The 25188-nt window shown below is 36.5% G+C and overlaps 2 protein-coding genes across 7 annotated transcripts in view; one reads left to right on the forward strand and one right to left on the reverse strand.

Annotated features, from left to right (window-relative positions):
- Nucleotides 1–25188, reverse strand: part of LOC134750215 (calcium release-activated calcium channel protein 1-like) — a 72326-nt gene that overhangs the window by 12470 nt on the left and 34668 nt on the right. For 2 of the 6 annotated variants that reach the window (XM_063685354.1, XM_063685351.1), the window contains exon 2: nt 16228–16310. In XM_063685354.1, coding sequence (XP_063541424.1) covers nt 16228–16248 — 21 coding nt within the window. In that variant the 5' untranslated portion in view covers nt 16249–16310. Of the gene's footprint in view, nt 1–7133; nt 7288–15402; nt 15553–16227; nt 16311–25188 lie in introns of those variants that run through there. The other 4 variants (XM_063685353.1, XM_063685350.1, XM_063685355.1 and 1 more) reach the window with 4 other exon arrangements.
- LOC134750219 (methyl-CpG-binding domain protein 4-like) overlaps nt 17885–25188 on the forward strand; it is a 56373-nt gene continuing 49069 nt past the window's right edge. Inside the window, exon 1 of the mRNA XM_063685360.1 lies at nt 17885–18046. The gene's annotated coding sequence lies outside the window, so the exon portion shown is untranslated. The remainder of the gene's footprint in view (nt 18047–25188) is intronic.

Below are 25188 nucleotides of genomic sequence, written 5' to 3' on the forward strand. Positions count from 1 at the left end.
AAGAAAATTCTATAGGTAAGTACCTACTTACAAATGTTTAGAAGCTTACATACATATAAACTGCATTTTACATAAACCAACACCAACCACCAACTGCACCAACTGGTGCAATTTATTTACCTAGTTCTTTAGTGTTCTTTGGTCAAAGTTTATTCTTTATACTTATACAGTTCACCTTTGAAATATTTTTTGTTTCCAGCATTTAGTTAAAAAATAGAGACAGCTTTCTAGTATTTACTAAGTAGTGTGTGTGGTAGTGGCTTAGTAGTTAGTATTTTATTTTCTATTTTTAAACTGAACTATTCTATTGCTACGAAATTAGCGTTACAAACATTCTATCACTCATCAAACGTCAATAATCGTCATTAAATGACGTCACGCGCGCGAGACAAATGTCGCGTGTCCAGCGATGCGCGTCGCAGTGTGGGAAACAGTCTCTGAACTGTCATTTCAGTGATTGCAGGCTTTAGCGGCGATTAGCGATGACATTGACTTTGCCTGACTTTGGCCGCAAAGCGCGCGAAGTCGTGGTGACTATTATACGAGTACATATATCGGCTTTATTAACAGGCGTAGTCTGATTTTAATAACAGGTTATCGAGTCGCGCGCGAAAACGCAAATTATACTAAGCGGGGTCTAGATAGAGGAATTATTTTCGCGCATTGAAATAGATTGGAAATAGGGTATTTGACAGTCAAATCAGTTTCTTTTTTCGAACCGTCAAAACTAGAGAGCGGATTTGAAGTAGCGGATTTTTATTAACTTTTTATTTATTATCATCATAATTTTTGCCCAATATTTACAAAAGCTTCCAAAAAGGTTTTTACGTTTTTGTTCCGATAAGTTACATTATTTTTGTGTGTAGAAAAAATTATAGATTATACTAGTCATATCCATATTATTATTTTTTTCTCTCATAAGGGTTTAATTTAATACTCTTTATTTACATACAAGATATATATAGTGGTACTAAGTAAACGAAATTAATAATTAACTAGCTTAAATCTAAAATAGGCCCTTGAGGCATTGTACCAAGGATGCTGGTGGCGTTTCCTCGCTGTATTGCCATGCTGATACGTTGTGCGAGGAAGCCGCCAGCTCTTCGGTCACCAGTTACGTCAACCAGACGCTTCGCGATTTCTGCAAGATAAATATTGAGATCTCTACTTCAAATCCGCTCTCTAGTCAAAACAATTTTGCTACTATGTAATTTATTTGAAACACTAGCATGTGCCTCAAACTGCTGTCTACGTTTCTCTATTAATCTTCTGGTGCTTTATTTCATGCATGTCGCGCCAATCATGTGCTAACCCGGCTGGAGTAGCCTAAATGTGACAGCTAAGTGCAGATACTTTGAAATGGTGCATCAAAATAGTACATTTCGATGCTAGTGCGGAAAGTATGTCATTACTCCACGAGTACCGAGATGTCTTGCAAGTCACGACAGATTTCGCGACAGGTCACGTGACCGACAGATTGAAAATTCGTAAGACTGACACGTGACCAGTGCCCTGTTTATCAAAAGCTTGTAGCTTGTAATACAAGCGGAACTCACTTTTTGACAGCTTTTGTTAGAAAGGGACTTCCACTTGTATTTCAAGCTACAAGCTTTTGATAAAAAGGGCACTGATCGAAATTATGGATAGAAGTTGGTTTTTCTGAGAGATAAACTTTTTAATGTTAAATAATTGTAATGTATTGTTGTGTGTTGAATAAATGCGATGATTTCTGATTTCTGATTTAATAGTTCTGAAGTGTTAATTTTTTTATGTAATATAAATTGTTATGTTTGTGTACGATAGCGCAATAAATTAATATTGTTGAAGGGATTGATATTTTGGAATGGTTAGGGAATAATTTTGCACGAATTGCTTTAATTATCAGTATAAAAGTACTATCATTTATGTGGTAAAATACAATATTCAAGTTTTCACTTCTACCGGCACTCCCGGAGTGCAACCCGTTGTTTAATAGGATTCCGTACCCAAAGGGTGAAAACGGGACCCTATTACTAAGACTCCGCTGTTCGTCTGTCCGTCCGTCTGTCCGTCTGTCTGTCACCAGGCTGTATCTAATGAACCGTGATAGCTAGACAGTTAAAATTTTCACAGATGATGTATTTCTGTTCCCGCTATAACAACAAATACTAAAAACAGAATAATATAAATATTTAAATGGGGCTCCCATACAACAAACGTGATTTTTTTGCTGTTTTTTTCCGCAATGGTACGGAACCCTTCGTGCGCGAGTCCGACTCGCACTTGGCCAGTTTTTTTATTTATTTAAGGCCTGCTGCCCTTTAAGCCAGATCTCATATTAGAACAAATCTAGATACAGGTAAAATCTATGCTGGCGTCATGTATAAAAACCTTTGACGTTGCCAACCCCCTTATTTCGGTGCGCATGTGTGCTACGGGTGCTACGCCGCGCTACGGCTCGTATATTTTCCCGCTACGCAGGGAAAACTGTCCATGGACGCTCGGGTATTATGCATCAGCATATTATTTACCGAAATTAATGAAACAGTACATTTTTCAGTATGACCAATCCGAGTATCATGTGACAATAAAATCACGCTTAGTATAGAAGCATTCGAATTTTATAAATGATTTCTTATTGATATGTTATTACTTGTAGCGCATCTCGTTCGCACCATCCCTAATTCCTTTGTACTACATTTGGCTTATTAATTTATGTTCGTTAACATTTTTTTTTTTCAAACAAGTTAAGCAGCATAACAGTAGAAATACCAAACCACTGCTAACTTACATAGGAAATTAAAAGAAAAAGGGCTTAATTTGCGGGGCTACTAGTAGTACTAGGCTATTTATGACAGACTCAAACAGCTTGGCTATCGGCGACAGGATGGCTATAGGTCGATGATTGACACGAGTTGAATTATTTACTTTCGGAATCGGCCTTACTCGCGTGACGTTCCATAGGCTTGGATACTCCCCGGTACCTAAGGCTAAGTTAAATATGTGCACCAGCCGTGCAATAAGCCGATTCCTTGCAACCTTTTAATATGCTGGGAGATTGTCAGGCCCTGTGTAGCTCCGAGGAGTCCGAGGCTTTAGATGTTTCAATGAGACTTCGACATCCCGCGGGGTTATCCGGGCAAAATGAAATGAAATGAAATTTATTGATGTATGTATTGCAATATGGACATAATGAGCATTGTAACTGCGAACCTCATGAATAACATTCAGATAGTCCATATGAGGTTGATTTGGCAAGAAGACAGACGAGAAGAAATCCGCAAAAAACTGAGCCGCATCCCTCCCCTGGCATTAATACCCGTCGTAGGTGACTTGGGCCTCGAAACCTCCTTTGGCTTTCAGACTACCGATATATGTTGCCAGAAAGAGCAACGGTCAGCCTTAAGTTTAGCTTGTATATTGCTAATATAATTCTCGTAAGCAGCCAAGATACGAGCTTTGATGTCGGCTCTGAGCCTGAAAAATGCGGAATATACAACGGGGTCACCGTCACGCTTCCAGTCTCGGTGTATATCGGTGTGAATAGTAATTTTAGTAGTTAACGATATTTGCAAATCGCAAATGCTAATGTTCTTTTAATAGCTCCACCCGTGGTCCATTGTTACACAAAATAGGCATACTCTTTGCCATTGCACGTCCGAAGTCATGGTTATTATTTTCTAATTTCTATGGCGAATTGAAACAAAACTGTTCGATATATTAAGCAGCAAGGGCACAGGGAAGCAGGCGAGGGATTACTGAGATTACGATTACGGAATGGGGTGTAGGGCCCGAACCATTTTCTTCTACAGCTTACATAGCCACTATAGGTAGTCGCTGTAAGTTAAGAAGTCAATTTTGACAGTCATGAATTGAACCTTATATTTACGAAGCTAAGACCAACCATTTAACTGATAGCCTTAGTGTCATGAGGGTCAATTCATTTCATAACTGTCAAAATTGACTTCTTAGCTACGTTAGAATATAGTATGTTCGAAAATACGGCGAAACGTGCCGAGAAAAGATATGCACTGCCTTTTGCCCTTTGTCTCGTCTTGGCGGGGGCACGGCCGTGCCCCCAGATTTAAAACCAGTCCACGAAAATTGTACCAGTGTACGAAAATTGCTCGACATATTTTGGCTCCACAACGTCACAACACAAGGCAGTTTTAATTATATTGAAGATTATAAGTAGTAGTAAGATTAAGTAGGTATTGTTTCCCTTGAAAATGCATTCTACAAATCATATATGAAACAGCCTTATAATTTGAGTTGCATTTAAACAGACATGTGCGGCCATTATTGCACCTAATAGCAACACACGTGCGCGAGATTGTTTTGTCATCGTCTGCATTACTCGTGACATCTATATTTTCACACAACGTGGTTTTGTACAGTCGCCATCAGACATATCGGAGCGGCCGAGGTGCTCAGAAATATCTGAATAGCTCTGGCAACCGACAGGAACACAACACTATGAATAGGGTCTAGTGTTATTTGGCTGCGGTTTTCTGTTTGGTGGAGTTACTTCTTACTTCCCCAGTTGGGCTTTGCTCTAGATCTGGAATGACATCCGCTGTGCGGTGCCCTACCACAAAAAGCGAGATAACATTCACAGTGCCCATACCTCTTTTGGACGTAGTTTAAGTACATAGTAGTAACAGTCTGGAACTCTGGATGATGGTTTGGTTACTATAGTTTGGCAAAGGACTGTCTCATTTCAAATATAGACAGAGAGAATCATACTGTCCTTGTCTTACGCTAGTACTAGCAAAGAAAGGGATGAGTATAGTTTTCTTTGTTCTTACTGACTGACAAATTGTGTTTTCCAGACTATAAATGAGGCATTTAGAGAGCGGAATTATAAACACGCAGAGATGACAATTCTATATTGAAAATGACTGTAACAGTGGCATGTGAATCAATATCACGGTATGACGGTTATACATTATATAAACCCAATTAACTAGTTCTAGAACGAGGGATGGACCGCGCTCTGTGTTTAGCCCTTTCAAGAACAATATCACGGTAGCCTCACACGTGTTTTTAACGTTTTAATTGCACACAAACAAAGAAAGTGGGTGGTCCAAACAGCGGTTAATACACGAACATCATTTATAATTGCTGCAATTAATACAATGACATATCTGCCGTGATGCAGGCTTGTTAAGTGGTAGTGACATGCAAATCATTCAATGCGATGGTGAGATGGATAATATTATACTCTCATATTTCACATAGACTCGCTGACTTCGGAATTTGCCTTTCGGCGTCCTTGTTATTCAAATAGGGTAGAAGATACGAGCGACGGAGATGGACGGTTATCGAATTTCGATTTTCGTGATAATAGCAGTCCAGTAGCCACAAAATGACCAACTTTGTTGGCAACTTGACTGCCTTTATCCATCAAATGACCGGATTCAGCGAACGCTGCTATAGTAGTCCCAATACATACTGGCTACTGTGGTCACAAATCTATCACCTTTACACTTGTTAAGATCACACAAGGAGCATTTAGCATTATGAGCTTAGTAAACCAGTTGGTATAGTAACGAGTTTATTTATTAGCGGTAAATAGCAGTTATAACATGTGTTGCGTGACTAAATACGTAGGTATTTTAATCGCATTTCTCCGTCTCGTGTGGCTGACAAACAGCAAACCAATAACGACGGCATAGAAAATTGATCCTTAAATTGATTATGAGTATAGATAGACATGGGTACAAATTAAAAAAAAGGGTAATGCATCCTGAATTGAAGTAAACTCGAGATAAATTCACCATATATGAATTTACTAAAATCAATCAATGTCTGTTTTATGGATAGAAAATAAACTCTTTAGAAAATAAAATCTTGTATACAGTGGAAAATAAGCGATGAAAATGTAACAAGTTTTTTTGGTTTCTAAATAACCAATTGTATATATTAATTTTAACAAAAAAAAACATGGAACAAATATAGCCCTGGGATAGTAACGCTACAAACAAATTTTATAACATTTTCAGATTCTGACAGCTGATTTTCATAGAGGGCAATCAACCTCAATTATAATACTGTCTAAAATTCCATTACTTACAAAATAAGTACGAAGGCTGGGGCCGGAATCGAACCAATTTCAGCCGGCCACTGAAGGCCTTGGTCACTTTATTTCGTACTGTATGTTCGAAGTTGTTTTTATTGCAAGTGCCTATTTTGATTCTTGAGCAAGTGAAAAATTCTATCACAGAATCACGAGGTGCCGAGATTTTAAATAATTGCCTGTTTGTAATTGGAATCACGTTGCTCATGTTAGTTTCGCGCCGACCGTAAAAATGGTAGCTTGAGAAAATATTTGCTTTATTAAATCAATAAGCAAAACTGCCTTGTTATTTGTTACACCTGATAAATCAAATCAATAATGATGTGCAGAACGAGCTAACATTCAAGGTGTCGTTTCCTTATAGAAATAACAATAAAAAGTTAAAAACATTATGACACAAAAAATATTCTGAGAAACATTGATATTGATCAGGCTGAGTATATAGTTCTAGTAAGGTATTGATTCCGATGATTTTATGGTTACGCAAAAAAGAACCTATCTATCATTAACGGACTACTTAATAATACATACTTAATCATCATTTATAGTGACGTGAAAACCCACGGCAAAAGGTTTTTTGTCCAAAGTAGTATTGCGTGCGGGGTATCTACCTATCTCTCACCTTTACTACACAGACTACACTAATAGTTTTGGTACTTTTATACATTTTATAATGCCTCGCTAGAAACATCTTGAAATTAGAATCATTTTTGTTTTGCTCACTTTTACTTATTTTACTTGCGAACCATGGCATTTATTTATGTTATGAGCAACATTTATTTATTTACTAGCTTTTGCCCGCGACTTCGTCTGCGTGGAATTATATAGTAATTAGATTTTTTAAACAAATCTGACTTTTATTACACCCTTCTTTTCACCCCTAAAAGGGATGATTAATTAGTCAGAAATGCGCACATTCTTTATTTGTAACGTAAGGTCTTATAGTCCGTTTTAATCAAAAATAATTTATAATATCAAATAATCTATCGATACTTAAACTAAGTATACTCCCCGAACCGAGTAGTAACCGAAGACAATATTAAGTACCTATATACTCCGATAAAAAAATACATACCAAATTCATTTTGTGACCACCACCTCTGCCAGTTTATACTTCTCACAAATTTTTGCTTATTGTTTTCACTTTTCTTTCACACACCACAGACAATTACGCTTTCCCGCGCTTTTCGCGGAAAATCTGACATTTCGGCACAAGCTCTCGTTACGGAAGGAAAATGGCGACTGCCGCGACTGGCGGCTACGGCGCGCTTTAGCCGTTATAAACAACAAAACGTACTAACTACTATGAGACGAGCTTTGCTATTTAGCAGCGTGACAGCGTCGAAACATCATCAGGAATACCCTGTGGGAATACCCCATTTTTTATACCATTAAGTTCAAATCTATTCGGTAACAAAGTACGCGTCTGTTAATTGTATTAATGCTTAATAACTTTTTGTTTCGTAAACCGAATGCTATAATTTGCAAGGTAGAAAAGACTAGCAATAAAAACTTTTATATATTTACACACATATCATTTACCTCCATTTTACGCACAGTTTATCTTATCTTATCTTACGTTACGTTGTCTTACGTTTACGTTTAGTTAGTTTGTAAGTATAAACTTAATTTATTTTGTTGTTTTTAAACTAACTATAGCAAAAGTTTCGTGTAAAATGAGCGATAACTTACACTTACTTACGCTAAACTAGAGGACTAGAAAAAAAGAAAATATCATGCATTTAAGGGTTAAAAATAAAGATAAAATTAGTCAAGAGTTCACGACACGAACAAAATATATTGAACCCATGGACCGGCAAGTTCTTAGAAAAAAAGTAACTATTAACAATAACTTCATAATCCTAGATAACCACAAAGATTAACAGGCACTGAGGTGGCTTAATATAAGAACAAGAAACCACAAACCTTTGAACAATAGATCGTTGAAGAGGTGTTGAAGTGTCCCCGTATTGTTGTATGCACGTTGTATGCTTATGCTCTCCGTTCAATGATAAAAATAAATTTTATTATGATAACTTACTTCATTTCATTATTCATTCGGAGTTACAGGAAAAATATGTGATAACAGTACAATCAAATGGTAATCGTACTTGTAAATGGGTACCTAACGTAACTATTACTTAAATTGCTGGCATTTATATAGGTAGTATTGTTTATTGTGTTGAAACTTGCCTTTAAGTTTTGTATTAAAATTAGGCACAGACCGTGTTTTTTATTATTGTTTGTGGCATGTTGTGTCAGCAATGACTGTTTCATGAATACAACATTTATTTTATGAAATGATTATTAATTATTTTCCTGACTTTTGACTTTTATTAAGTATTAAAGATATGATTTAATTTTAAATTTTGAGTTTGTATTCAATTCAAATAATTGTGTCAGATAAAACACATAAGTACGTAATTGTTATACAATACTTTGTAGTATGTACATTTCTACTTTTATATTTTTATTATGTGGAAGGAATTCTACGACCAAGTAGATAAATTAACAATATTAACAATGGCAACTTACGGAAGACTGGTGACATTTTTATGTCATAATTGCGTAATAGGATGATTGTTCGCAATAATAATTATCTAATTAGACACAAAGACAAACAAACAAAATTACTATATGTTATGTAATGATATATGAAGTTAGGTACATTATTACACGAAACTCGTAACTGAGCGGACCCTAAGAAGGCTGTAAAATAAAACATCGTTGGCAAAGCTATTATTATTTCAGTTACAAAACGTACCAGATGAGATGAGCCACCGATGTGATAAATTAACTACAGGGTGGCCAAATAACAGGTATACACTTTAGTTTTGTAATTTTATTCTATGAAACATTTAGTACATTTCGATGCTAGTGCGGAAAGTATGTCATTACTTCACGAGTACCGAGATATCATGGCACGAGCCGTAGGCGAGTGGCAAGACTCGGGACGAGTGAAGAATGACATTTCCGAACGTGTATCGAACGACGTTTTTTAATACGGTTGCGAAAAAATAAGAAAAACAACAAGTAAGGAATTCGAAACTTTTATATTATTAATTCTGTGACATCATTGACATTGACATTATAAAGAGGTGTTTTTTTGCTTTTATTCGTCTAGAATGGATTTTGTTATTATTATTGAACCCACATCAATAAAAGTTTTTTTTTCAAATGCATGTTCTATAAGACAGAAACAATTGTAAATATAAAACATTGTACTATTATTACCTTAATATCGTTATTTACGATTATTTGTGTATCTTATATTTATAAAAACAATATCGAATGTTGCCTTTGGAAACTTAAAACATTCTTGCAGTAAGAAAAAACTCCTCTTCTTTGACAGGTGTTCCATTCCATTCAGACAACTTATTAAGTTAAGAACGGTTTTTCAACATTAAAAAATAAACGTGTTATAATACTTATAATGATGAAGAGGTAAGTAATAAAATATGAAATATGCATATTTTTCGTATTTTTTTTTATACCACGTCGGTGGCAATCAAGCATACGGCCCGCCTGATGGTAAGCAGTTACCGTAGCCTATGAACGCCTGCAACACCGGAGATATTACACGCGCGTATTCTTACATTAACAGGTTTTTATGTTGATTACGACGTTTAAAGGAAACTAATATTAACACTCATCAATAAGTAGTCATGAACAATTTTATTAGTAGTAATGTATTGGAACAAGTATAAATTTATAAAAAATTGGAAACGTAAAAAGCACTAGTTCGCGAAAACCAACTTTCCGCAGGCTAAACAGCGACGGAAAATAGCACTTTTTGAGCAACTGTATTAAAAAAAATATTAAAGTATTCCGTGTTAAATATAGTATTTAGGGCCGGCAGTTATAATGCATGGCATGGGCATGGATGCTAGCAGCATGGCAGATGTGAACCCTTTTTATCGCGTTTTTCATCACATTTTCAAACATTTCCTGCGTAATCTCAGTGACTGTGTCTCGATTATTTTGTTCTAATTGCTGAAGGTTCATTTCATTGGCCAGTTAGCATAGACACGTCCCTTTAGATAGCCTCACAGAAAAAAGTCAGGAGCTGTTAAATCAGGCGATCGTGGGGGCCAATCAATGTCACCATTTCTCGAATTTTCCGCAATTTTCTTAGTTTCCGCAATACATGACATGATTGGGTTGAGTAAAACGTTTAAATTATTAAAAGACGTTGTTCCGTCGTAAAACACTCCATAACAAATTTGCCGTATCTTCACATAGTAATTTTAATGCAACAACTGTCATATTTACCGCCAAAAAAAATGACGGCAAAAAAAGTCCAACTTGGCCACCCTGTATTTACAAATCAAGGTGATGTGAGTGTTCAGGGTTATAAAACAGTGTTAATTTACACTAAATATTCATTCTGCAGGTTTATGTTATTACTCCTACGGTATACCTAGTTTCGTGGTTAGAAATACCCATTGGCAATTAGACTCGAAATGGTAAGTGTAGTAATTGATTTCTTATAAGTGTGTTTTTTGTTACCTACCGTCTACTTAGTTAAGTGCTCTAGGAAAATACCAGAAATAAAACTATGTAAACGGATTATATCGCGGATATAATTAATTTGAAAGTTTTGAAATACATCACGACATTTCGAACACGTTATCTACAATAATGGCAAAGTAAGTTATTTTGAGATGATGAAAAAGATGCAAATTTTTAGTAGTTTCCTCATGATAGCTAGTAGAAGTGACTTTTAAGTGATGATTTTGAATGATAAATATTGGAAAAGTATTGGATGGATATTGGAGGAGAATTTTTTGTGTTCACTCGGTAGCAAAGTTTGTGTAACCGTCGGGCCTTAAAACCCTCACAACTCACAACGCTCAATTTCTGTCTACTGGATCGTTATATACAGGTGTCTCATTTAAATCGGTCAGTATGGGGAAGTCTGAAACTATAAGACATATATACGAAGATCTGTTCATAGGAACCATGTCATCGATTTTAATATGAAGATAAACTGCATTCATACATTTAAGAAAACCTGTACTCAGCTCGGGAATCGAACCCGGTTGTTTTGAAAAAAAAAAATAACACTATTTCTATTTAGATAACGATTGTGTATAGGTCTTAAGCAGAGCTGAGTACAGGTTTTCTTAAATGTATGAATGCAGTTTTTCTTCACATTAAAATCGATGACATGGTTCCTACGAACAGATCTTCGTATGTCTTATAGTTTCAGACTTTCCCATACTGACCGATTTAAATGAGACACCCTGTATATATTTGTGTTTAACTTTGACAAGGTATAAGATTTATTTATTTTATGTATCTACTTATTTACTTACTACTCGTTCAAACCGTTGTTTGTGTTTAAACGTTTTCCATGTAATAACTGCGTTTTACGATTTTAAATAAACATACGATAATATTTTAGTATTTACACGCACCGCTGCATATATATTAACCACGGTAGAATTCCTATGATAATACCCGCAGAAAGCAGCAAAAATGTGTAGGCATTGAAACCATCTAATCTAGAGCGATAAATTGTTAATACAAAGGAAAGTATGGAATGCACTTAAAAATATGTCCTGCTTCCTGCATTTCCTAGCTTAAAATACCTGTAGGGTTAAGACCGTCGCAGACCGTAAGATACGGTATCTTACGGTAGCGGAGTCCACACTAAGTAAGCTGTAATATATATATTTTGGTATCTTACCATATCTTATCGCAAGGCAAGGCATCTTAAGATATTATATGATGCCTTAAGATGTTATAGTTACGATATAATTATTTTGGTATATTTCGTCTCTCTCACAATGTAGGTTTTAGTATCGTTGGCATGTGTAGTGCGTAGCGATATCTGTCGGTATCTTACGATATCTGCCCATATATTATCGCTTCGTCTGTGACGGGCTTTAATGCGAAGTGTGTGGAGGGGAAAAAGCAACGCAATGATCCTTAAGAAAAGTAAAGCAACGCAATGATCCTTAAGAAAAGTAAAGCAACGCAAGCATCCTTAAGAAAAGTAAAGTATTACCCTAAGCATTTCATTTATTAAGTATCTAACAAATTGGTAGATAGAAAGGTACTGGTTTTAGGCTGCCTTTCCTCTGAGGCTGAGACGAGCGGACATGAGCTGCCACGTTGAAGTGGCCCGTGTTATGGCTCCTCTACAGTTTTACACGATGGTGATGACTCCTCTACATAATGGCCCAGCGCTGGACCAGCGAGATGGCCATGCGATGGTTTCGAACAAGTCACAATCAAATTATTTTTATATACCTAGAAGCTTACCTAGAAGAGTGACTAATACTTAGAAGATACAAATCAAAATATTTAATTGTTTTGTTCCCTAAGTTGTTATGAATTTATGAATCTTAAAACCGATACCTCTAATTTTAAATTCGCTACCATTAAAATGCTACACACATTTCCGATATTACCCACCTAATAATTAAAGTTTATAAACATAGCTTACCGTTGATCCTGCCTGTATGTACGGATTCTTTTGATTTAAATTGCTACGAGACTGTTGAGTATTAATAATTATACAAATTATCTAACGTCTCAACTAGACCACAATAACACTAGACACCAAATAACAGAAGCTAAGCAAAATACGTTATCACTATTCACACATACCGAGCATACGCGAACCGGGGAACGTTTAAAAACCTCGCGCACTGTTTACTGTATCAACGCTCCACTTAGACTGAGGTAGGTATGGTGTTAATTTATCAATTAAGGAGATGAAGGAAATATGCCATTTCGTTACAGAAATTGATGAAGGTAATTGATTGCATATTGTTCAAAAAAGAAAACCTGATTAAGATTGTCAAGATTATGGGTATGTATCAATTGCATGTGAAATGTGAAACATTCCATATGGAATTCATAACTTATTTATAACACTTTAAACTATCGCGTTTTGAACACATAATTATATAATTATACGAACGACCGCGATTTAATTCCATTGTTTTTACCTTAAATTCCGACGTTTCAGCTGAGTTGTCCCGTAGACCCGTATCCACGTTCATAATTATAATTAAATATGTAGTAACTTATTTTTTTGGGAATTTTTGGATTAGATCAGTTAAGTATCTGTATGAGTACATAGTACATAAATTAATCACAAATTGCCTAATTGCGGTAGAAAAACTGCTTGAAACAAGATACCGATACCTTAACTAAATGTCTTACAATAATATATATACATAGGTTACGGAGCCGTCATAGTTTATTTTTATCGCGTATATATATATATATCTTTACTTGAAAAATAATTATAGTGTATAACTAGCCTTATGAACCGATTTTGCATGTACAACCAGCCTTAAAGTTTGTAGTCTATGATTGTTCATTATTTTAGTATGTGGGTATTTTTGCATTTTGTAATTTTTCCTCAGTCACCCGTTGACCACGAACGCTGTAAAGAGTTCGAAACGTCGGGATGTATTATAAATTCAATATACGCGATATAATCCGTTTTCATAGTTTTATTTCATGAGTAACTATCGCGGTAACCGAAGACAATATTATACATAGGTTATGTTAACTAGAAAATTGAGGGGGCTCCAAACACGAGGCGTAAGCGGAAGAGACGCGTAAGCGTATCGTTATACGCGCGTAGAACGAGAGCGCTACGAGCACGTAAAATCGGGGACATTCCCGGTGAACCACCTTAGGGGCAAAAATAGTTTAAACGTCTTGCAGACGGTCAGGCAATAACATAAAGGTGATGACCAATAGCATGGCACTTACATTAGGTCCCTACCGAAAATCAGCGCTGCGGCCAGCCGTGGCATTACTCCTCCTTTTTTCGTCCGCTCCTTTTTTTACACTCTATTATGTAACCTACCATCATGTGACGTTAATAAATGTATTCTATTCTATTCTATTCTACAACCTCTCACCCGCGAGGGTCGACACCAGTAGAGTAGCGGCAAGCGGCACCCATCCTACAGGTACACTACACTACACTAACAGTTAGAGCGAGCTGTGGTGCTGGGGCGCGACCCGCCCCCCATGTGGGTGTTAAGAAAAAAGAAGGTTAGCTCAGGTAAAGTTTCTTGCCGTCCATTGTCTTTGTGACGGCCGGAATTTGCAAACTAATATAAGGAACCCAAAATGCATCCCAATTGGTTATCTTTATTGGAAGGCGAAGCTTAGCCTAAACAACAACAACTAAATAAACTGTCCTTAATACCTATTGTCTGTCTTATTAACTGTTTTTACCCTTTTCATTATTAACATAAAGAATCATAAATGCATCGTAATTGGTTGTCTCTATGGGAGGCGGCGTTTAGCTCGCTCGTAAGGATCGAAGTAAAATTTTTCTAAAGTGGTTCCCCGGGAATGTCCCAAATTGTACAAGTTCAAATCTCTGTCGACTGTCGTTAGCGTGATGAAGAACTTAATTGTATACAAATAGAACGATTACGCTTACGCGACGCTTGGTGCCCACAACTCTACGCGTCTCATACTCATAACGTTTTTTTTACTATACGCTTACGGCTACGCCTCGTGTGCTGAGCGCCTATGTGTTGCGCCGCTAATAATTAAAACATAGATTATTTGTGTTTTTAACTAATTATAGACGTAGGAGCTAGAAATAATTATTATCACGACTTTTTAGAAATTATGGAATTATATACAAAACAGCACCGTTGGAAAACTCGTGTAGTCTTTTTTAACCGACTTTAAAAGGAGGATGAAGATTTTATTGATTGTTTTCAAACAGACAAAATCCGAGTTTCACTTATTGACCGAGCGTTAGCAAAGGTCTCCGTTTCAGGTTGGGAAAAAAAATGCTTTCGTATGTCCAGATGGATTTTTCCTCACACCGACTCAACCGATTCTCGTGAAATTCTGTGAGCATGCTCACAGAACATCGAACCTGCAGGTTCGATGATAAAAAAAATTTTGTCGATTTAGTTTTTAGGGTTCCGTACCCAAAGGGTAAAAACGGGACCCTATTACTAAGACTCCGCTGTCCGTCTGTCTGTCACCAGGCTGTATCTCTTGAGATACAGCCTGGTTCTTGAACCGTGATAGCTAGACAGTTGAAATTTTCACAGATGATGCGTTTCTGTTGCCGCTATAATAACAAATACTAAAAAGTACGCAACCCTCGGTGGGCGAGTCCGACTCGCACTTGGCCGGTTTTTGGAGATTTATTTTCAAAATGGCGGAGCCATACATTTATTCAGTTCCAAGTTATGCTCGCGAGTTCTACAGCTCACAGAGCCACTCTTAGCCTTCTTTTATCTTCTTGAACTGTAGGAACAATATTTACTTATATTTATATATGGCCCTTAATTTCCCTCAAAAGGCAGCTTAATTATTTCACGGATTAGTTCACTAACCTTGCACAACAAGCGTCGCCGACTTATCTTCTTCTTCGCGTTCGACATAACGACTTTAGACTAGTTTAGACACAGTTAATCAAAACACACTCATTCGTCTCGCGCCTTTCCACAGTTTCCAACAAGAATTGTCTACTGATAAAGTTATTTGTTTCACGTGGTTTAGATGTTAAACAAACATGGTGTTTGTATGATATGATTAAATGTACAATACAAACAGTCTAGTTTGGCTGATATCCAACTCATGAAGTCGCGAACAAGGCCTTAGTTCGAATGTCGGGAATAGAATAGTAGATCGATATCATCTTTGGGTGCTCCCCAAATGAAGCGTCATTTACAACAGACTGAGTCACTGCTATTGGCAATAAAATAATATCTTATGTGGTTTTATGAAATCTAACTAATCTAAATCTTATACCTTATACCAAAGTGAATCCGGGACCATGAGCTCTGCGAAAAGTTCTACAGGGTCTATTTAGATTTTAGACACTTTTTGGCCAAGTCAATTTACAGGACTTTATTGCACAAATATATGTGGGTCATGAGTCATGAAACTGATTCCAAATTGCCTACTCAGCCTACTAGTTCCATTTCAGAAAAGGTTCCCATAGCATTCTGTTAAAGCTATATTATAATATATCGTTTGTATTGATATCGATAAGTGCCTAGTGTACAATATACCTTAAATGAGTTAGGGATTAGAAAGTAGATAAGTAGGAAGATAGATTGTAGTACTAGACTGCTTGCACTACTTGCCTATTTTGCAATGAAACAAGTAATGTGTTAAATGTGTACCCCTAGCTACGATGCTGTTTGATTACTTACAGTGTCTGATACGTCCAGCATTTTGGGTGTTTTACAAAATGCTACCGCCGCATCATCGCTTCAATCTCGTGGAATTGTAAAACCTGAAAAAGAAAAATTACATTTCATGATTTTATCGGAGAACTCGGAATTTCGTACTTGATTACTTACAATTTTATACTAACACAAGTTTTGGAAAGAAAATACGTACTTAAGCAAAGCCTGTGGCTGAAGTCTAACTTCAGTGGTAACACAAACGTGTTGTCGACTCTTTTTAAATAAATAGGTACCTTACCTACCTTACATGATTCGCTATTTAGGTAGGTACTAGGTACTTACTTGATAAAATTTAGGTCCTTTTCTGTTAAATTTTAAATCTATATAGGTACCTACCTAATACGTACACTGTACCTAGTAGGTACCAATAATTAGGTACCACCGGTACCACACAATCGGAGAAGTAGGCAAGTTACTTACTTACCTACCTTATTCAATTCCCAGTATTCCCATCCTATCATTAACTGGCGGTCTTGGAAATCGTAATAAACAGTAGATAAAAGGACCGGACGTTGCGTTCGAGCGCCAAACTACGTCCTCGACAGAAATGTTGCCTTTCACCCGAGTTAAACACTGTACTTTTCATTTCGAATAATCAAAAAAACACGGCTATTTCTTGAGGGTACTTTCTATTAACAATTTAGGTAAAAATATCGTTATTTATGGAATGGGGAGTTCATTATCAGAATGGAAATTGTACAAAAAATCCATTTAAAACCAAAATTTTAATTGCTTATGGTAAAAAAAGAAACAAAAACGTACCTACTTAATAGAAAGTAGATATAGTGGTCTAAAGCTGAAACGTATCATTTTCTGCACAGTTTTTAGAACAACAATGACCCACTTTCAGAGCATGTTAAATGAAAAGTATAAAATTGTCATTATCGGCAGTGTTGTTTAAGGCGGTTATCACACTGCCGCCGCATTTCGTTGCGAAGTGGTAGTGCGGTTTTTGCTGCGTATCTTCATCTTCGTCCGGAGCTGCGGTGCACGACGAATCGCGTTTATGAACAAAAATCCATACGGTACTATGGAGCTCAGTGTCGCATACCGTGCAGCATGACGCTGCGTCGTGCGATTCGCACCTTCGCACGGAGAGGCGACGCCAACGTGTTAGATATTTGATATATACAATATATACATCTCAAGCATACAAATCAAGTAGAGATTCTACAGTAGGTAGAAAATAAATAATCGCAGCACTAGACGTCGCTCCGAAGTGCGGAGCAGTGTGATATAAATATTATGTTTATTAAAATCACTCATTGAAATCGTGTTGTTTACAATCCTTTTGTTTTGAACTTTTACTTTTAAAATCGCGACTTCGCGACACGTTCCAAAACTGTGAAATAGTGACAGCAGTATTAGGTAGTGAAATGTTAGAATACAGTCGTTTAACCTAATATTATATTGTAGGTATAATGACTAACTATAAGAACGTAAAATATTCTGCAATAAAAACTGTAGTACTCATTGTATTGCTTGGTTTTGGTTAACGTTGATTGATCGGCGTCTTACGGGCCAATACTAGATTTACCATTTATGAACGTTCCTCAATTTAAACGTCAATGTCACACACACCTCACAGTCAAGTCACAGCTGTCAAGAAAATGTGCTGAATAAAAACAATAACAAAGGCTTTGCAGCTTTGCACAAAGCTCTTTAACGTTTTTATCGCGTCCATTTATTTAAGTATTGCTTGATATCTCATACACTTCATTCTGTAGTGTATATAAGTGGAATAAATAAACTGACGGAGATACTGCTGCGTTACCCTTAACCGGTAAGTGTCTTCTGGTTTTTTAAAACTTTATAACAACCTTTTTTTTCGCATCCTAATCTGAATAGCTAGAAAGAAAGAAATGGTACATAACGAAACAAGTGCGAAAAGTAGGAAATTCGCAACGAGTGGCGATAAATTAAAACACAACCGAAATAGAAATATTTTTTAGATGAAAAAATTTAACCTTTAGGGGCTTTAGGACCCATTGGCTTCATAGAGAGCTAAAGAATATGTTTTAAAAAACATTAAAATTCTAAGTTTAATTTACGAAGACTGAGCTTCGAAACTGGTTTTATACATTTAAAGAAATGATAAATAAATCAACAAACAAAAATTAAACTAAAACTGCATGATACTGAAGATCCTGGCAGCATTTCCTCGCTGGTTTGTTAGGCTGAAATTTTGAGCTAGGTAGCTACTAGCTGTCTTCTGTCTCCTTAGGCATCTTTGTGTCACTTCGACAGAGGAGTCAGCAACTTTTGGTAGGCCATAAAGAAGCTTCTGATATATAAAAACTAGCTTTTGCCCGCGACTTCGTCTGCGTGGAATTAGTAATTTGGGTATCTTAATTCTTAAACAAGTCTGCTTTTTAATCTATCCTTTTTTACCCCCAAATTCTATATCCTTTCCCACAGCTCAAACTATCCCCATACCAAGTTTCATCTAAATCGGTTCAGCGGTTATTGATTCCCCATACAAATTTCCACCCCCCTTTTCACCCCCTTGAGGGGTGAGTTCTGGGATAAAAAGTATCCTATGTCCTTTTCCAGGACTCAAACTATCTGTATACCAAATTTCAACTAAATTTGTTCAGCGGTTTAAGCATGAAGAGGTAACACACAGACAGACAGACAGACAGACAGACAGACAGACTTTCGCATTTATAATATTAGTATGGATTACATTAATTATTTAGTTGATTTGTAATGTGAGTGACGTAGGCTAGTGTGTAAATTTTATTTGACTTTAGAGTTAGACTGAGTTTAGAGTAAATACATATTTATATTCATTTATTAGGGTTCCGTACCCAAAGGGTTAAAACAGGACCCTATTACTAAGACTCTTCTGTCCGTCTGTCTGTTTGTCACCATGCTGTATCTCATGGACCGTGATAGCTAGACAGTTGAAATTTTCACAGATGATGTATTTCTGTTGCCGCTATAACAACAAATACTAAAATGTACGGAAACCTCGGTGAGCAAGTCCGACTCGCACTTGTCCAGTTTTTTTATATTAATCATACATTGTGAGTGTTACAATCAGGTACATAATAGTTAGTACCTACACAAGATGAATGTCAAATTAGATTACAAAAATAAATTAATATAAAGAAAAATACAACAATAAGAATGCAATTAAACAATAGAAATAATAGTTAACTGTCAAACTATATGTCCAAGAATTCACCTATGGAATAATAGGCCGTTTGGATTACAAAATATTAGTTTACTTACAATACCTACTTAAAGATTTTTATCTTAATATAAATCCAAGAATGGTGCAAGTATTTTTTATACTATTTGGGATCTTATCATAAAGTTTTGGTTGTTTAAATCTTTGTTTCCGCATATATATACTTTGAAGGCAAAAATATCGATACAGACAAATGGCCCAAAAATATGTGAACACGCCTTTATTGTCTAAGGTGTAAGAGCGTACACATATTTTTGAAACTTTGGGAATGAATATAGTATACTTATGCCCTTGACTGTACCTAACTCCTACGCTTTGTTTATTAGCATTTACTCACGGAAAACGATGCTTTCGCAAAAATCAAGGCGCATTTTGCAGTGCCGATGGCCCGAGTGTAAACAATAGGAATAATGTCATCATTGTCATCAATCATCAAGTTTCCAAAAATTTGGGAAAGTTCTCAAAACTTTCAGAAACATATTACAAAAAATAAAGGAAACTTTCATTTTAGACATGGGAAATTTCAATCCCCATACAAATATGTGGGAAGTTTCTAAATTATTCCGTGTGCTATGTAAATTCACCGATATATGTTTACCCAGCTAACCGCTCACGATAGTTGGCCCTTAGCACAGATTAATAAATAGTTACTACGTAACAGATACATCATTCCCATACAAAAGCGAAAATACCTACGCTATAATAGCCTACAAAATCTTAATAATAATACCTGCTTTTCAGGACGAGAAAAAATGTACCATAAGTACGCGCACAAAGAGTCGAGACTGCGTTGCCCGCCGTGCGAGTCACGTGCCAACGCGTCATCGTAAGAATGCGCTAGGGTTGTACCTATGATAATTATTGTAATAAAATGAATGTCAACCACATTTTTTATTAGTCAATCAAATATTTAAAAACAACACTAATAATACCTGACTCAAAAAACTCCTTAATTTACGATTTACCTACTTAGAAATAAATGGTGACAAAATTCATAGATAGATTTAAAATTAGTATCTTCACCTTTCTTCGTCTCTCGGCAATGAAAAAAACGACAAATTTTCCTTTGTTTTTTGACTACTGCACAATAATTACGTGGTTTCGGCATTTCGAAGCGTAAGCGCGGGAAACGTGCGGTGCGAGCGCTCAGGAGGGCGTTCGGCGGCCCTCTGTCGGTTGTATCGTCGACGATACGCCGAGCGGTAGGCATATAGGGCGGGCGTGGCCTTAAGCGAGTGACGGAGGCCTGCCCTTAGTTAGAGGATTCTTACCAGAATATGTGACGTTTTCAACCAAAAGGTACCTTACTGACAAGCGACAATAAGTACCCTTTTGGTTGAAAATGGCACATATAAATACGGAACTTAACTTTCGTAAGCTAACCTGGCTAACTACAAACAAACGGGATTGACCGCCATCTATTGTTCTTGTTGCATTGCAACACAAGTAACGTGACTGCATCAAGTATTAAGAAATAATCGATACTTACGGTTTTTTTGCGTGATTATGTTAATTACTATAATTTGCTATAATTAATGGATTTATTCTTGATCCGTCCGTAAAAAATGCACGGAATGTCAAATAATAGAGCTTACTAAGGGGTTTTTATAGATACCATAACAAAATTGCCAACCGGTTTTAGCCCGACCGGATTAGCGAGGTCCTACTGTAAGTTGTGTTCACATATTTTTGAGCCATTTGTCTGGATCGATATTTATGCCTTCGACTGTACTATGTATGTAATGTACCCATATGAAAATATTCAAAGAAAAATGAACTGGCGACGCTGCAACCGTGTGTATTATAATATTACACGAACCATTTCGAGCTACTTTTGATCCCTTCACAACTTGAGACCTATTTTTAACCTGCACATATGAAATCGCATTTTTGTGACTACCTGACCAAAAACCTAATCCAATTCCAGATGACCTAGAAACTTGATGTTTGGCATCAAGATAGACTATTAGGTGTATATGTCGGCAGCCGATCGTAAATCAGGCAGATTGTGTTATTCTTAGGGATATCGTGAAACGTGAAAATCTTTGTCTCGTTCATTGAGTCGACGGCGCCCCGCGTAGCGGAGTCCCTATTTCTGGACAGTTTGCCCTTCGGGCATCTTAAGCAACCTGACGAACCTATCCTACCTATCTATTGGTTTAAGGTGACTACCGTCAAAACAATAAACAGGAATATTACGATCTGCCTGATCTTACGATCGGCCGCCGACATATACATGTAGAGGCAAAAATCTGAAAACTTCGCCGACAAAAGAATTGAGATCATCGGTGCCATGTGTTGTGTAGAAAATAATTTTTACAATGCATTTATTTTACTTGGGATGTAAATTGTAATTCAAGTTCTAGATTTGACTTGGCTAGTTTTTACGTACAGGATTTATCATATTGGCTTATGTTGTTTTTCACAAATTTGGTTTGTTATTGTTACGTGTTATGTTAGAACATGATGTCATTGCCAAAAGGACTTTGACTCAAGACTAATTTCCACTGTGGTCCGTTTTATACTTGGCTACAAACTCGCTATATAAGTATAATATTATACTGCTTTTATTCTATAAAGGGTAACGACCGAACGAACGCACGTTTTTTTTATCACGTGTTAAAATTTCAACCGTCTTTAACAATATTGATTTTAGTCTCGTTACTCGTGACGACCCTTGGGACTCTTCTGAATGAGAATAACTGAAGACCGAGGTGCTAGGGATGTTGACAATTTTTTAGAACTGTTTTCATTTTGAAGATACACGTAATTATTCCAAAAAAAATAATTAAACTGAGACTGACACTTTTTGCCCAAATATTAATTGTAGTCCAGTTCTCAGATATTATCTTTTATTTCTGCCATCTTAAAAACTTCCTACCACCGGTTGTAACCAGGGACCGGCCCGCTATCCCTTATCGGGGTTTTATAAGGGTATTGCATAAGGCTTAACTCACCATACCCTTTGCCAGACGAAACCCTTTGTTTTGGTTTTAAAAACCCTTATATAAAGCTACCACATTTGAGTAATCGGTAGCCCAAATACCCTTACAAAACCCTTATCATCCGCTAACCAACACATTGCATATTGCTTATAAGGGTTAGCCTTATAAAGGGCTTCCCTTTTAGCATATAAGCGATCGTCGGCGGCGACGGCGGCGTTCTTTGACTAGGCACGTATTTTCTTTCCTTTTCATACACTACCGTAGATATATACTAATTCTGTCTCTTTCACGCAAAGGGAAACCTTTATAAAAAGCGCTTAAAGATAAGGGTAACCCTTATTAAGAGCTAGCCTTATATTTGGTTAGCTTTTCGGTAAGGGTTAGTCAAAGGTAAGGGTATGAATGGGCTTGCAGTTCAAAAGGGAAAGTCTTTCAATGTGTTAGCCGTGTTTAAGTGTCGCCCATTGAAAGGGTTTTATCGCGGAAAGGGTTGTCCGGTCCCTGGTTGTAACAGTAAATAAAGTCTATCTGAATCTCTGTATTCTCACTACCAAATGACTTCGATTAGCCAAGTATTTAATGAGTCTAAACCCACAGATTATGCTTCTCTTTTGATTCCAGTTGAAACTTAGAACCAAAAGAGACAGAAGTTTCTAGTATAAATATTTTTTATATATCTTTGCATTATGCTTCCCTATTGATAAATGTATACACGTTCGAGATGGCTTCGATGGGTTCGCATAATTGCAATATAAAATGCGAACAATAAACATTAACCCGTTGGATAGTTACATTACATATCCTGTACACTGTACACACAAACATGTATATAGGTAGCTACATGTTTATGTATCTTTTTATTAAACTAGCTAGTCCGGTATTTATTTAATAGATCTGTATCTTCTAACAACAGCTTCTAACCAATACCACAGAATAAATAATAGTACTACCGTAAAGAAAGGAAACTTCCTACAAAACCGAAGTTTGACCGCGGTTCAGGCACGAATGCTGTCCCTTTCTAATACGGCTCTATCCCTTTCGGCTATTTAAGGTTGTCAAAATCAAGTCATTATCTTATCTGTGGTCGTGCATGCAAAGGGACGTCAAGTTGTGACAACCCTAATAATTGCTCGGAGCAATGCTGAGCCGAACGGAGCCGAGAATACCCGAAAGGAGGAGTTTCGCACCCCTGCCAATACCCACTATGCAATAAAATTAAGGGACATATCGTGAGCCAAATCATTGCATATGTCGAATAAAGACTCGGCACCAAAGCTGGATGGTTTAAAATAACTCCAGTTAAAAAGTTAATCTCCTTGTCTCTTGATGACATTAATTAAAAATACATCGATTACTCCCTAGAGACTACCCTGTTCGTCTGCGTGAAATAACAACTTACATATTGGCCAAATGTAAATTATGTGTGTGTGTATTCGTAAACCTTGTCACAAAGACCTAAGGTCCACGACGGTCAAGAGGTTGCTGTTAGTAATACAAAATATACGGAAAAGACTGTCAACCATAATGTAACAAGAAAAGTGTTGTAACCAGATAGCAATTCGCACATCGATAATAGCCTGCGGTAACACAAGGAACACTCTAATTATCGGCATTTCTTGAGAACTGCATTACGTAATGTTTGTTGTCAGTTCTATTATTACATTTATAACTAAGATATAAATAGTTGTAAATATGACTTTACTGTGTTTGACATGTAAAACTATGTTTTATAAAGGAATAAATGAATCTGGAAAGAATGAGTGAAAGAAGGCTAACAAAGAGAGTGTATAAGGGAGAGGTAGAAACGGGAGTTGGAAGGGGCAGACCTCGGCGGACTTTCTCTGATCAGATCGGGGAAATCCTGAAGAAAGGCCAGGTCAAGAGCACCCTAAACCGGCGAGCGTGTATGAGGAATGTTATGAAAGTGAAGGAAGCGAAAGAGGTATGTCAGGATCGCAGCAAGTGGAAATCCGTGGTCTCTGCCTACCCCTCCGGGAAATAGGCGTGATTATATGTATGTATATGTATGTAAATGAATCTATTACTTATAATTCACAATGTATATTTTGGTTCATAATATTTTTTTAATACGGTCATTTATTATGAATTCAATTCAATTCAATTCAATTCAATTCAATATATTCTTTATTCAAATAGGCCTAGCAACAAGCACTTTTAAATTGTCAAGTTTTAAATATTACCTTAATCTAAATTTCAGAGCAATTTATTGATGCAGTTATTAGTATTCTTAAAAACATTGAATTATTATAGATATGTCAAACTTAATAATAAGAATTCACAAAAGGATCGTCAAACACCAAAATTGTATAAAAAATACTAGTCTAGATTTGTTTTAAAAGAAACTCAACCACGCTTTTTAATTTCAAATGCGTCGACTCACCATAACTGGCATAGTCAAGTCTAACATTACATCCAACTTATGTCAATGAAATAGGGTTGAGAATCGTATAGATATTTTTGAATAACACACCGGTGTGAAAACGGTTCCCATAGGAAGTCATGCAAACGTCCGCGTTTCTCTACATGGGTGTGACTCGACCACTATTCCACCAAGAATAACAGTCGTAACAGGCATTGGGAATATCATTCAATTGTTAACCTTATTCTCGTGTAACAAGTTCCAAATTAAAAATGGTTTTCCAATGGCTGCTACGTATGTTATGTGGACTGTGGCAGACCATTGCTTGGCGCTGATGGTGAGTCAACTTTTTTGTTACAGTCACGTCTGAAAATATCGATACGGACAAAGTGCCAAATATGTAT

This window comes from Cydia strobilella, chromosome 19 (assembly GCF_947568885.1).
Source record: "Cydia strobilella chromosome 19, ilCydStro3.1, whole genome shotgun sequence".
NCBI lineage: Eukaryota > Metazoa > Arthropoda > Insecta > Lepidoptera > Tortricidae > Cydia > Cydia strobilella.